The 14,505-nt window shown below is 41.9% G+C and overlaps 1 protein-coding gene across 1 annotated transcript in view; it reads left to right on the plus strand.

Annotated features, from left to right (window-relative positions):
• LOC129839621 (general transcription factor 3C polypeptide 1-like) overlaps window positions 1-14,505 on the plus strand; it is an 88,968-nt gene that overhangs the window by 1,934 nt on the left and 72,529 nt on the right. The window contains exons 2-9 of the mRNA XM_055907149.1: window positions 698-843; window positions 1,441-1,538; window positions 3,158-3,254; window positions 8,095-8,272; window positions 8,504-8,621; window positions 8,988-9,120; window positions 10,224-10,299; window positions 11,619-11,804. Coding sequence (XP_055763124.1) covers window positions 698-843; window positions 1,441-1,538; window positions 3,158-3,254; window positions 8,095-8,272; window positions 8,504-8,621; window positions 8,988-9,120; window positions 10,224-10,299; window positions 11,619-11,804 — 1,032 coding nt within the window. The remainder of the gene's footprint in view (window positions 1-697; window positions 844-1,440; window positions 1,539-3,157; window positions 3,255-8,094; window positions 8,273-8,503; window positions 8,622-8,987; window positions 9,121-10,223; window positions 10,300-11,618; window positions 11,805-14,505) is intronic.

A 14,505-nucleotide genomic window follows, 5' to 3' on the forward strand; every position in this document is an offset into this window, starting at 1 on the left:
TTCACGGCAGCATCCCGCATTCACGTAGAAGTGTTCAGAAACATGTTCTGTTCTTGTTTACAGTAAAAGTGATTCCAAAATGACACAATATGTTCATTACCATTCATCCAAAACACAACCAAAACAAACTGCAAAGACATCCAGCAAGTCGAGTCACAAGCCTGATATAATCATTGCCCACTAGGAATATGGGACCAAAGAGTAAATATTTTAACTAAATGTAATACAGTAAGGTAATGCGTCCTTAATACCCAGGGCTCTTTAAATGGGGGGACTAGATACACTGCTTTAGGTTCTGAACAGTAAAACGGGTATGGATGAAAATACCCTCAAATAAAAGGAGACATTTCTGTCGCCTCGTATAAAACATTTCATCTCAAATCCAAAGTTGAAGCTTCTCTGTGTGGTGTACTGTTGGGGTTTGGATGAAATGGCACTTAGTCTTATATGTGCTTACTTTCGCTCTCTCCCCCCCTCTCCTCCCTCTCTTGCTCTCTCCTCCCTCTCCCCCCCTCTCACTCACTCTTCCCTCTCCCCCCCCTCTCTCCTCCCTCCCCCCCTCTCGCTCTCTCCTCCCTCTCCCCCCTCTCTCGCTCTCTCCTCCCTCTCCCCCATTTCTCATCTCTCTCCCCCCCTCCCTCTCTCTCTCCTCCCTCTTCCCCCCTCCCCCCTCTCCCCCCCCCCTCCCTCTCTCTAGTCTATGTAGATGAGTTGTCTTGGAGGAGGTATATCCCCCCTGCTCCGGTCCACAGAGATTTTGGTCCAGGCTGGGCCCTGACCTCTGATGTTGTGCTCTGTCTGCCTCTCTCCATCTACATTCAGATTATACAGACATCCTTCAAGGTACACACACTCTCTCACACACACACACACCGGCTGCACAGTACACACACACACCGGCTGCACAGTACACACACACACCGGCTGCACAGTACACACACACACACACTCTCACACACACACACACACCGGCTGCACAGTACACACACACACCGGTTGCACAGTACACACACACACACACTCTCTCACACACACACCGGCTGCACAGTACACACACACACACACTCTCTCACACACACACCGGCTGCACAGTACACACACACACACTCTCTCACACACACACCGGCTGCACAGTACACACACACACACTCTCTCACACACACACCGGCTGCACAGTACACACACACACACTCTCTCACACACACCGGCTGCACAGTACACACACACATTTTTCAAACAGTAGTGAGAGACCTCTTACTTAATCTTTGTTTCTCTCTGTCTGTGTGTGTTTCTTTCTCTCTCTGTCTGTGTGTGTTTCTCTCTCTCTGTCTGTGTGTGTTTCTCTCTCTCTGTCTGTGTGTACGTCTTTGTCTCTCTGTCTCTCTCTCTCTCTGTCTGTCTCTCTCTCTCTCTCTCTCTCTCTCTCTCTCTCTCTGTTAGGTGGATGGTTTGGAGGAGTATCTGAACGACCCAGTGAAGCAGCACTACCTCATCAGGTTCCTGCCTTCTAGGATGAAGACCCAACTACTGCACAAACGGTGACACACACACTTGTTCCGCTAGCAGAACCCCTCGACAACGTTCCGCTGAAAAGGCAGCGCGGGAAATTCAAAAATATATATTTTTTTAAATGTGTAACTTTCACACATTAACAAGTCCAATACAGCAATTGAAAGAAACTTCTTGTTAATCTACCATTGTGTGCGATTTCAAAAAGGCTTTTCAGCGAAAGCACAACATGATTATGTTAGTTCAGAGCCAAGTCAAAAAAACCACAGCCATTTTTCCAGCCAAAGAGAGGAGTCACAAAAAGCAGAAATATAGATCAAATTAATCACTAACCTTTGATCATCTTCATCAGATGACACTCATAGGACATGTTACACAATACATGTATGTTTTGTTCGATAATGTGCATATTTATATCCAAAAATCTCAGTTTACATTGGCGCGTTACATGCAGTAATGTTTTGATTCCAAAACATCCGGTGATTTTGCAGAAATCCCAGAAATCCTCATAATAAACATTGATAGAAGATACAAGTGTTATTCACAGAATTAAAGATAGACTTCTCCTTAATGCAACCGCTGTGTCAGATTTCAAAAAAACTTTACGGAAAAAGCACAATCTGAGTACGGCGCTCAGAGCCCAATCCAGCCAAAGAAGTATCCGCCATGTTGGAGTCAACAGAAGTTAGAAATAACATTATAAATATTCACTTATCTTTGATGATCTTCATCAGAATGCACTCCCAGGAATCCTAGTTCGACAATAAATGACTGATTTGTTCCATAAAGTTCCATAAAGTCCATCATTTATGTCCAAATAGCCACTAGTTGTTAGCGTGTTCAACCCTGTAAACCATCTTCATGAGCACTACGTCCAGACAAAAACTCGAAAAGTTCCGTTAGAGGTCATAGAAACATATCAAACGTTGTATGGAATCAATCTTTAGGATGTTTTTAACATAAATCATCAATAATGTTCCAACCGGAGAATCCCATTGTCTGTAGCAAAGCACTGGAAGGAAAGCTAACTCTGTCGGGCGTCACGAGCCTGAGACACTCTGCCAGACCCATGACTCATTCAGCTCCCATTCCCTCCTCCCTTATAGCAGAAGCCTGAAACAAGTTTCTAAAGACAGTTGACATCTAGTGGAAGTCTTAGGAAGTGCAACTTAACCCCATAGACACTGTGTATTCGGTAGGCCAAGCTTTGAAAAACTACAAAACTCAGATTTGCCACTTCCTGGTTGGATTTTTTCTCAGGTTTTTGCCTACCATATGAGTTCTGTTATACTCACAGGCATCATTCAAACAGTTGTTGAAACTTCAGAGTGTTTTTTTTATTCAGTACTACTAATAATATGCATATATTAGCATCTGGGACAGAGTAGGAGGCAGTTTACTCTGGGCACGCATTTCATGCAAAAGTGAAAATGCTGCCCCCTATCCCAAACAGGTTAAATACCCACAAAAGGTGACACACACACACTTGTTAAATACCCACAAAGGGTGTGACGTGTCTGATTTGTTCATTTATTTCTGTCGCCCAATTACAAACTGTCATGTAAAGACCCTCTTTGCATCGTCCAATCAGAAGAAGCCATAACAGGAAATGCTGATGATATATTTCTTGTTTCTATCTATCATCCAGGAAGTACATCTTTAGTTTCCATGACAGCATGCAGCGTCTGATTTACATGGGTCTGCTGCAGTTTGGCCCGGTGGAGAAGTTCCAAGACAAAGACCAGGTATATCTTCTAACACAAATACATCAATTACACATGTCAAGTCCACTATATGGGGTACTTTGAGCGGTTGTGGACCGGTTCCAGACGGATCTTTAGGTGTGCAAAGCGCTGTGTGAACGCCGTAGGGTACTGTGCTTTTATAATGTCAGAAAGCCTTGTCTGTCTCGTCTCTGCTTCCACACTCAGCAGAGCTTGAAGTGTCAGGTCTCAGAACTAAGATTTGCATAGGAAGTGACATCACGTTTTCTGTTCTATCCAGATAAAGAATAGATTTCCTCTGTACAAGTTAACCCAGCCAAGGGTGTGACGGCAGATGAAAGGTGACCCGTCTAGCGAGTCCAACCGGTTTCATCATGTTGTGATATTCTCATCCAGATTCGGAGCTCACAACATGAACAAAATACTAAATGATTTTCTAGAATTTTAACAAGACTACGTCCTCTTAGACAAATCACTTTGTGCTGAAAGCTGAAGTTATAACGAGTGCACACATTTCAAATCAAATTGTATTTGTCACATGCACCGAATACAACAGGTGTAGTAGACCTTACAGTGAAATGCTGAATACTGAATACAACAGGTGTAGTAAACCTTACAGTGAAATACTGAATACAACCAGTGTAGTAGACCTTGCAGTGAAATGCTGAATACAACAGGTGTAAACCTTCCAGTGAAATGCTGAATACAACAGGTGTAAACCTTGCAGTGAAATGCCGAATACAACAGGTGTAAACCTTGCAGTGAAATGCCGAATACAACAGGTGTAAACCTTGCAGTGAAATGCCGAATACAACAGGTGTAGTAGACCTTACAGTGAAATGCCGAATACCACAGGTGTAAACCTTGCAGTGAAATGCCGAATACAACAGGTGTAAACCTTGCAGTGAAATGCTGAATACAACAGGTGTAAACCTTGCAGTGAAATGCCGAATACAACAGGTGTAAACCTTGCAGTGAAATGCCGAATACAACAGGTGTAAACCTTGCAGTGAAATGCAGAATACAACAGGTGTAAACCTTGCAGTGAACTGCCGAATACAACAGGTGTAAACCTTGCAGTGAAATGCTTACTTACAAGCCCTTAACCAACAGTGCCGTTTTGAGAAAATACAACAAAAAAAGTAAGAGATAAAAATAACAAGTCATTAAGGAGCAGCAGTAAAATAACAATAGCGGGGCTGTATACAGGATGTACCGGTACAGAGTCAATGGGGCCACCGGTGTCGCGGTAATTGAGGTAATATGTACATGTAGGTAGAGTTATTAAAGTGACTATGTATGCATAGATAATAACAGAGTAGCAGCAGTGTAGGGGGGAGGGTGCAAATAGTCTGGGTAGCCATTTGATTAGATGGTCAGGAGTCTTACGGCTTGGGTGTAGAAGCTGTTTAGAAGCCTCTTGGATCTAGACTTGGCACTCTGGTACCGCTTGCTGTGCGGTAGCAGAGAGAATAGTCTAGGACTAGGGTGGCTGGAATCTTTGACAATTTTTAGGGCCTTCCTCTGACACCGCCTGGTATAGAGGTCCTGAATAGCAGGAAGCTTGGCCCCGGTGATGTACTGGGCCGTACGCACTACCCTCTGTAGTGCCTTGCGGTCGGAGTCCGAGCAGTTGCCTTACCAGGCAGTGATGCAACCAGTCAGAGTGCTCTCGATGGTGCAGCTGTATAACCATTTGAGGATCTGAGGACCCATGCCAAATCTTTTCAGTCTCCTAAGGGGGAATAGGTTTTGTCATGCCCTCTTCACGACTGCCTTGGTGTGCTTGGACCATGTTAGTTTGTTGGTGATGTGGACACCAAGGAACTTGAAGCTCCACTACAGCCCCGTCGATGAGAATGGGGGCGTGCTCGGTCCTGCTTTTCCTGTGGTCCATAATCATCTCCTTTGTCTTGATCACGTTGAGGGAGAGGTTGTTGTCCTGGCACCACGCGGTCAGGTCTCTGACCTCCACCGAAAATGACGAGACAGCCTATAGGGAGATCAGGCCTACCACTGTTGTCATCAGCAAACTTAATGATGGTGTTGGAGTTGTGCCTGGACGTGCAGTTATGAGTGAACAGGGAGTACAGGAGGGGACTGCGCACGCACCCCTGAGGGGCCCCCTTGTTGAGGATCAGCTTGGCGGATGTGTTGTTACCTACCCTTACCACCTGGGGGCGGCCTGTCAAGAAGTCCAGGATCCAGTTGCAGAGGGAGGTGTTTAGTCCCAGGGTCCTTAGCTTAGTGATGAGCTTTGAGGGCACTATGGTGTTGAATGCTGAGCTGTAGTCAATGAACACCATTCTCACATATCTGTTCCTTTTTCCTTTTGGTGTTTTTGTTGCTAAATAAAAAAAGGAAATAGTAAGTATGTCTTCCTTTTTAACTTTTTAAACCTTTTTAAGGCGTTTGACTCTTTTTTAACCTCTACCGAGTACCTAACCCGGATTCGGGAGCACCCCCCACCCCCCCCCCACACTGATTAGCATCGTTAGCATAGCGTCACAATTAAATAGTAGCATCTAAATATCATTAAATCACAAGTCCAAGACACCCAATGAAAGACACAGATCTTGTGAATAAAGCCACCATTTCAGATTTTTTAAATGTTTTACAGGGAAGACACAATATGTAAATCTATTAGCTAAACACGTTAGCAAAAGACACCATTTTTTTACTCCAACAGTTTTTTCCTGCGTCAGTAGCTATCACTAATTCGACTAAATGAAAATATATATAGCCACTAACCAACAAACAAATTCATAAGATGACAGTCTGATAACATATTTATGGTATAGCATAGTTTTTTTTTTTAAATGTGCATTTTTCAGGTATAAATCACAGTTCTACATTGCAGCTGCAATCTGATATAGTGCTGATGCAGCCAGAACAATTACAGAGACCAACGTCATATAACTAATTACTTGTCTTAAAACATTTCAGAAAAAATACACAGCGTACAGATATTGAAAGCCCAACATCTGGTGAATCCAAACAATATTTCAGATTTATTAAATGTTTTATAGCGAAAACAAAATGTAGCGCTAAATTAGCATAGCCACGCCAGCCAGAACCAGCTGGGCGCGCCCGACCAGTTCACATGCACGACAGATATATGAAATAACATCGTAAATTGGGTCTTACTATTGCTGATCTTTCATCAGAATGTTGATAAAGGTGTCCTTAGTCCTGATGAGTCGTTCAATCCATTCACAATGGCAACTTTCCCTCTTCATTTAGCATAGGTACTGGTCGACTAGCACGGTTCTGTCCAAAGTTAAAAAACTCACAGAACGGAACACGGCAAAACTCCCGAAAAAATTCAAATAATCTGATTAAACTATATTGAAAAAACATACATTAAGATGATATGGTCACATGTATCAAACAAACTTCGAGACGGAGATAGTTTTCATCCGTAACGGCAGCATAACAAAAGACAATTGCACCTCTAAAACGCGCGTTTCAGAGAACCGGAAGTTGTCGGTCACGCTAAAGAAATAGGTCTTATTTCACGTCAGTACAAGATAAACAAAAAATTTCTCCTCTGACGTCTTCCTGACACCCAGAGGAAGACGAATGAAGTGTGTTTCGGGTCATAGGTGGCGTGACCATATATAGGCAGAGCGTTGAAGCGAGCATACACATCTTGCAATCTTCTTCTTGCTCAGGGAAAGTGCTGTCAAATGACTTATGTTTCACTCAGAGACAAAATTGAAACGGTTTTAGAAACCATAGCTTGTTTTCTATCCAATGGTATTAATTATATGCATATAGTAACAGCAATAATTGAATAAGAGGCAGTTTAATCTGTAGAGGAAATTATGCTAATGCGAAAACAGCACCCCCTGTATTCTCAAGAAGTTAACTCAGCGTTGTTGGTTAGGGGCTCGTAAGGCGTTTCACTCTTTAACTCAGCGTTGTTGGTTAGGGGCTCGTAAGGCGTTTCACTCTTTTTTTTAACTCAGCGTTGTTGGTTAGGGGCTCGCAAGGCGTTTCACTCTTTTTTAACTCAGCGTTGTTGGTTAGGGGCTCGTGAGGCGTTTCACTCTTTTTTAACTCAGCGTTGTTGGTTAGGGGCTCGTAAGGCGTTTGACTCTTTTTTTAACTCAGCGTTGTTGGTTAGGGGCTCGTAAGGCGTTTGACTCTTTTTTAACTCAGCGTTGTTGGTTAGGGGCTCGTAAGGCGTTTCACTCTTTAACTCAGCGTTGTTGGTTAGGGGCTCGTAAGGCGTTTCACTGTTAAGTTTACACCTGTTGTATTCGGCTCATGTGACCAATAAAAATGTGTATTTAATTTGAATAGGCTCTTTGAAAGGGTTTCCATTAAACAATAATTTGGGCGTATTGATGCACCATCCAAAGAGTATTGAATTACTTCACCAAAGTAAAACTCAAAAGGGAATGATGACATCATTCTATGTCTGCTTCTTTTTTAATATTTTTTTCACCCATCAGTCTGTAACACAACAACATGTGGAGAAAGTCAAGGGGTGTGAATGACTTTGTGAAGAACTGTACATTGTTCATGTATTCTTTGTTTTAACTATTTGATTTTGACAAGGTGTTGGGCTAATTAGCTATCTCTATTTACAATGTGCTTCTGTCTCGGTCTCTCCCTCCCTCTCCTCTCTCTCCCCTCTCCCCCCTCTCTCCCCTCTCTCCTCTATCTCCTCTCTCCTCTCTCTTTCTGTCTCTCTCCCCTCTCTCCCCTCCCTCTCTCCTCTCTCCCCCCTCTCTCCCCTCTCTCTCCTCTCTCTATCTCCTCTCTCTATCTCCTCTCTCTATCTCCTCTCTCTATCTCCTCTCTCCTCTCTCTTTCTGTCTCTCTCTCCTCTCTCTCCTCTCTCTCTCTCTAGGTGTACCTGTATGTGAAACGTAACTGTATGATAGTAGACACTACTATGTGTGAGCCCCACTATAACCTGGTGTTGGAGACGAGGGTGTTTGAGAGACGCAGATACACACTGAACACCCTGACAGACGTAGACAACTACTGGTTTGACCTGATGTGTGTCTGCCTCAACACACCACTAGGTAGGCCACGCACACTAAAACACGCAGACACGCAAAAACGATCACTATCGACGATCTGCCTGCATGCACAGGCTACTCACGCCGTCTTGCCCTCCCTCTCTCCCTCGCTCGCTCTCCGTCTCTACATTTCTGTCTCTCTCTCCGTCTCTCAACATTTCTCTCTCTTGCTCTCTCATCTGTCTCTGTCACTCTTTCCGTCTCTCTCTTGCTCTCTCTCTCTTTCTCTCCCAGGTGTGATCAGGAAGGAGCGGCCGAAGAGAAGCTCTGCCTCCAAATCCCAGGAGGAGCCAGTCAGGGTTCCCGTGGATACAGACCGCCACAAGTTCCGTCACCTGGATCACATGCTCAAGTAAGGGGGAGAGAGACGTGTGTGTGTGTAACCTGTGTGTGTGTGTGTAACCTGTGTGTGTAACCTGTGTGTGTGTGTGTAACCTGTGTGTGTGTGTGTAACCTGTGTGTGTGTGTGTGTGTAACCTGTGTGTGTAACCTGTGTGTGTAACCTGTGTGTGTGTGTGTAACCTGTGTGTGTGTGTGTAACCTGTGTGTGTGTGTGTGTGTGTAACCTGTGTGTGTAACCTGTGTGTGTAACCTGTGTGTGTAACCTGTGTGTGTGTGTGTGTGTGTAACCTGTGTGTGTGTGTGTAACCTGTGTGTGTGTGTGTAACCTGTGTGTGTAACCTGTGTGTGTGTGTAACCTGTGTGTGTGTGTGTGTAGGGGCAGCAGGGAGGTGTGTTATACAGCAGTAATACCAGGAGACAGTAAAGGTGCAGGAGGTCTGGACTCTGACTTCTTCGGACACCTCAAACGCAACTGGATATGGACCTGTCATCTGATGAGAACCAAGAAGGTAAAACACACATTAAAACGCAACTGATATGGACCTGTCATCTGATGAGAACCAAGAAGGTAAAACACACATTAAAATGCAACTGATATGGACCTGTCATCTGATGAGAACCAAGAAGGTAAAACACACATTAAAACGCAACTGATATGGACCCGTCATCTGATGAGAACCAAGAAGGTAAAACACACATTAAAACGCAACTGATATGGACCTGTCATCTGATGAGAACCAAGAAGGTAAAACACACATTAAAACACAACTGATATGGACCTGTCATCTGATGAGAACCAAGAAGGTAAAACACACATTAAAACACAACTGATATGGACCTGTCATCTGATGAGAACCAAGAAGGTAAAACACACATTAAAATGCAACTGATATGGACCTGTCATCTGATGAGAACCAAGAGGGTAAAACACACACACACACACACTAAAACACCCGTGTATATATATATATATATATATATATTTCTATATACACACACACACACACACACACACACACACACACACACACACACACACACACACACACTAAAACAGACACATACACACGCACTAAAACACAATCACGCTAATACACACACTAAAACACCCGTATACACACAAATAAACCGTTATTGTTATGTTGTCTATAGAAATATAAATTCTCAACTTTCAGCGCTCTAGAATTGGAAGCCTTTCAGCGTTCTAGAATTGTACGCCTTTCAGCGCTCTAGAATTGTACGCCTTTCAGCGCTCTAGAATTGGAAGCCTTTCAGCGCTCTAGAATTGGAAGCCTTTCAGCGCTCTAGAATTGTACGCCTTTCAGCGTTCTAGAATTGTACGCCTTTCAGCGCTCTAGAATTGTACGCCTTTCAGCGTTCTAGAATTGTAAGCCTTTCAGCGTTCTAGAATTGTACGCCTTTCAGCGTTCTAGAATTGTACGCCTTTCAGCGTTCTAGAATTGTACGCCTTTCAGCGCTCTAGAATTGTAAGCCTTTCAGCGCTCTAGAATTGTACGCCTTTCAGCGTTCTAGAATTGTAAGCCTTTCAGCGTTCTAGAATTGTAAGCCTTTCAGAGCTCTAGAATTGTAAGACGTATATTGTGTGTTCTAGAGCAACAACCAGTACGAGTCCAGTAACACAGTGAGGCTGAATAGTCTACTGACCAAACATCTGGCCATGGATATAGGTGAGTTACACACTCCTGTCTGTGTTTACATCTATACACACTCACCGGTCAGTTTATTAGGTACACCGCCCCATTCACGTGAATGGATCGCTCCTGTAGACCTTCATTCACGTGAATGGATCGCTCCTATAGACCTTCAGTCACGTGGATGGATCGCTCCTGTAGACCTTCAGTCACGTGGATGGATCGCTCCTGTAGACCTTCATTCACGTGAATGGATCGCTCCTGTAGACCTTCAGTCACGTGGATGGATCGCTCCTGTAGACCTTCATTCACGTGAATGGATCGCTCCTGTAGACCTTCAGTCACGTGGATGGATCGCTCCTGTAGACCTTCATTCACGTGAATGGATCGCTCCTATAGACCTTCATTCACGTGAATGGATCGCTCCTATAGACCTTCAGTCACGTGAATGGATCGCTCCTGTAGACCTTCAGTCACGTGGCTGTAGCTTGTTATATAAGGCAGGCAGACAGGCATCAAGGCATTCAGTTACTGTCTGATTGAACGTTAAAATGGGCAAAACAAGTGACTACTATGAGGTTTGATCGTCGGTGCCAGACGCTCCGGATCCAGTACCTCAGAAACGTCTGCCCTCCTGGGCTTTTCACACACCACAGTGTCTAGGGTTTACTGGGAATGATGTGACAAACAGAAAACAACCAGTCAGCTGCAGTCCTGTGGGAGAAAACAGCTCGTTGATGAGAGGTCGAAGGAGAATGACAGGAATGGTGCAAGTTAACAGACGGGCCACAAACAGACACATAACGGCCCAGTACAACAGTGGTGTGAGAGAGAGAGACTTAACTTTTCCCAAGTACCCCAGTATACGGTAAATGTATGGTATACTGCCCAGGCCTAGTGTTGGTGTGTATATGAATGGGATGGGGAATATGTGTAGGCGGGTGGGAGAGAATGGTTGTGTGGATGCGTAGGGTACTTGATGATGTGGATGCGTGGGGGTGTGTGGATGCGTGGGGGTGTGTGGATGCGTGGGGGTGTGTGGATGCGTGGGGGTGTGTGGATGCGTGGGGGTGTGTGGATGCGTGGGGGTGTGTGGATGCGTGGGGGTGTGTGGATGCGTGGGGGTGTGTGGATGCGTGGGGGTGTGTGGATGCGTGGGGGTATGGGGACGCGTGGGGGTATGGGGACGCGTGGGGGTATGGGGACGCGTAGGGGATGTTGATGCGTGGCTGTCTTCACTATTATTCCACAATGTAGAAAATAGTAAAAAATAAAGAAAAACCTTTGAATTAGTAGTTGTATTCAAACTTTTGACTGGTACTGTGTGTGTGTGTTAATCTCTTTGTCCCCTGAAGGCTCAAAGTTCCCCGGGCCCCTGTCCTCTGAGCAGGAGGTCCCAGCAGGGTTGAGGTTTGAGGAGGTCCACATCTCTACTGAGCCGTCCAGTAGGAACCGGCTGGTTAAAGGAGGGAAGAAGCAGAAGAAGAAGAGAACCGTCAAAGAGAAAAAACAGGTCAAAACACCACGGAAGAAGAAGAAAGGTGGGTCCAGACACACTAGTGCTGAGACGAGTTGAATACTGTAACTAAAACTATTAATACAGCATTATGTGGGTTGAATACTGTAACTATTAATACAGCATTATGTGGGTTGAATACTGTAACTAAAACTATTAATACAGCATTATGTGGGTTGAATACTGTAACTAAAACTATTAATACAGCATTATGTGGGTTGAATACAGTAACTATTAATACAGCATTATGTGGGTTGAATACTGTAACTAAAACTATTAATACAGCATTATGTGGGTTGAATACTGTAACTAAAACTATTAATACAGCATTATGTGGGTTGAATACTGTAACTATTAATACAGCATTATGTGGGTTGAATACTGTAACTATTAATACAGCATTATGTGGGTTGAATACTGTAACTAAAACTATTAATACAGCATTATGTGGGTTGAATACTGTAACTATTAATACAGCATTATGTGGGTTGAATACTGTAACTATTAATACAGCATTATGTGGGTTGAATACTGTAACTAAAACTATTAATACAGCATTATGTGGGTTGAATACTGTAACTAAAACTATTAATACAGCATTATGTGGGTTGAATACTGTAACTATTAATACAGCATTATGTGGGTTGAATACTGTAACTAAAACTATTAATACAGCATTATGTGGGTTGAATACTGTAACTAAAACTATTAATACAGCATTATGTGGGTTGAATACTGAAACTATTAATACAGCATTATGTGGGTTGAATACTGTAACTATTAATACAGCATTATGTGGGTTGAATACTGTAACTAAAACTATTAATACAGCATTATGTGGGTTGAATACTGTAACTAAAACTATTAATACAGCATTATGTGGGTTGAATACTGTAACTATTAATACAGCATTATGTGGGTTGAATACTGTAACTAAAACTATTAATACAGCATTATGTGGGTTGAATACTGTAACTAAAACTATTAATACAGCATTATGTGGGTTGAATACTGTAACTAAAACTATTAATACAGCATTATGTGGGTTGAATACTGTAACTATTAATACAGCATTATGTGGGTTGAATACTGTAACTATTAATACAGCATTATGTGGGTTGAATACTGTAACTATTAATACAGCATTATGTGGGTTGAATACTGTAACTATTAATACAGCATTATGTGGGTTGAATACTGTAACTAAAACTATTAATACAGCATTATGTGGGTTGAATACTGTAACTAAAACTATTAATACAGCATTATGTGGGTTGAATACTGTAACTATTAATACAGCATTATGTGGGTTGAATACTGTAACTAAAACTATTAATACAGCATTATGTGGGTTGAATACTGTAACTATTAATACAGCATTATGTGGGTTGAATACTGTCACTAAAACTATTAATACAGCATTATGTGGGTTGAATACTGTAACTATTAATACAGCATTATGTGGGTTGAATACTGTAACTAAAACTATTAATACAGCGTTATGTGGGTTGAATACTGTCACTAAAACTATTAATACAGCGTTATGTGGGTTGAATACTGTCACTAAAACTATTAATACAGCATTATGTGGGTTGAATACTGTAACTATTAATACAGCATTATGTGGGTTGAATACTGTAACTATTAATACAGCATTATGTGGGTTGAATACTAAAACTAAAACTATTAATACAGCATTATGTGGGTTGAATACTGTAACTATTAATACAGCATTATGTGGGTTGAATACTGAAACTATTAATACAGCATTATGTGGGTTGAATACTGAAACTATTAATACAGCATTATGTGGGTTGAATACTGTAACTAAAACTATTAATACAGCGTTATGTGGGTTGAATACTGTAACTATTAATACAGCATTATGTGGGTTGAATACTGTAACTATTAATACAGCATTATGTGGGTTGAATACTGAAACTATTAATACAGCATTATGTGGGTTGAATACTGAAACTATTAATACAGCATTATGTGGGTTAAATACTGTAACTAAAACTATTAATACAGCATTATGTGGGTTGAATACTGTAACTAAAACTATTAATACAGCATTATGTGGGTTGAATACTGTAACTAAAACTATTAATACAGCGTTATGTGGGTTGAATACTGTCACTAAAACTATTAATACAGCATTATGTGGGTTGAATACTGTAACTATTAATACAGCATTATGTGGGTTGAATACTAAAACTAAAACTATTAATACAGCATTATGTGGGTTGAATACTGTAACTATTAATACAGCATTATGTGGGTTGAATACTGTAACTATTAATACAGCATTATGTGGGTTGAATACTAAAACTAAAACTATTAATACAGCATTATGTGGGTTGAATACTGTAACTATTAATACAGCATTATGTGGGTTGAATACTGAAACTATTAATACAGCATTATGTGGGTTGAATACTGAAACTATTAATACAGCATTATGTGGGTTGAATACTGTAACTAAAACTATTAATACAGCGTTATGTGGGTTGAATACTGTAACTATTAATACAGCATTATGTGGGTTGAATACTGTAACTATTAATACAGCATTATGTGGGTTGAATACTGAAACTATTAATACAGCATTATGTGGGTTGAATACTGTAACAAACTATTAATACAGCATTATGTGGGTTAAATACTGTAACTAAAACTATTAATACAGCATTATGTGGGTTGAATACTGTAACTAAAACTATTAA

The sequence above is a fragment of the Salvelinus fontinalis genome, chromosome 40 (genome assembly GCF_029448725.1).
Source record: "Salvelinus fontinalis isolate EN_2023a chromosome 40, ASM2944872v1, whole genome shotgun sequence".
NCBI classification, from domain to species: Eukaryota; Metazoa; Chordata; class Actinopteri; order Salmoniformes; family Salmonidae; genus Salvelinus; species Salvelinus fontinalis.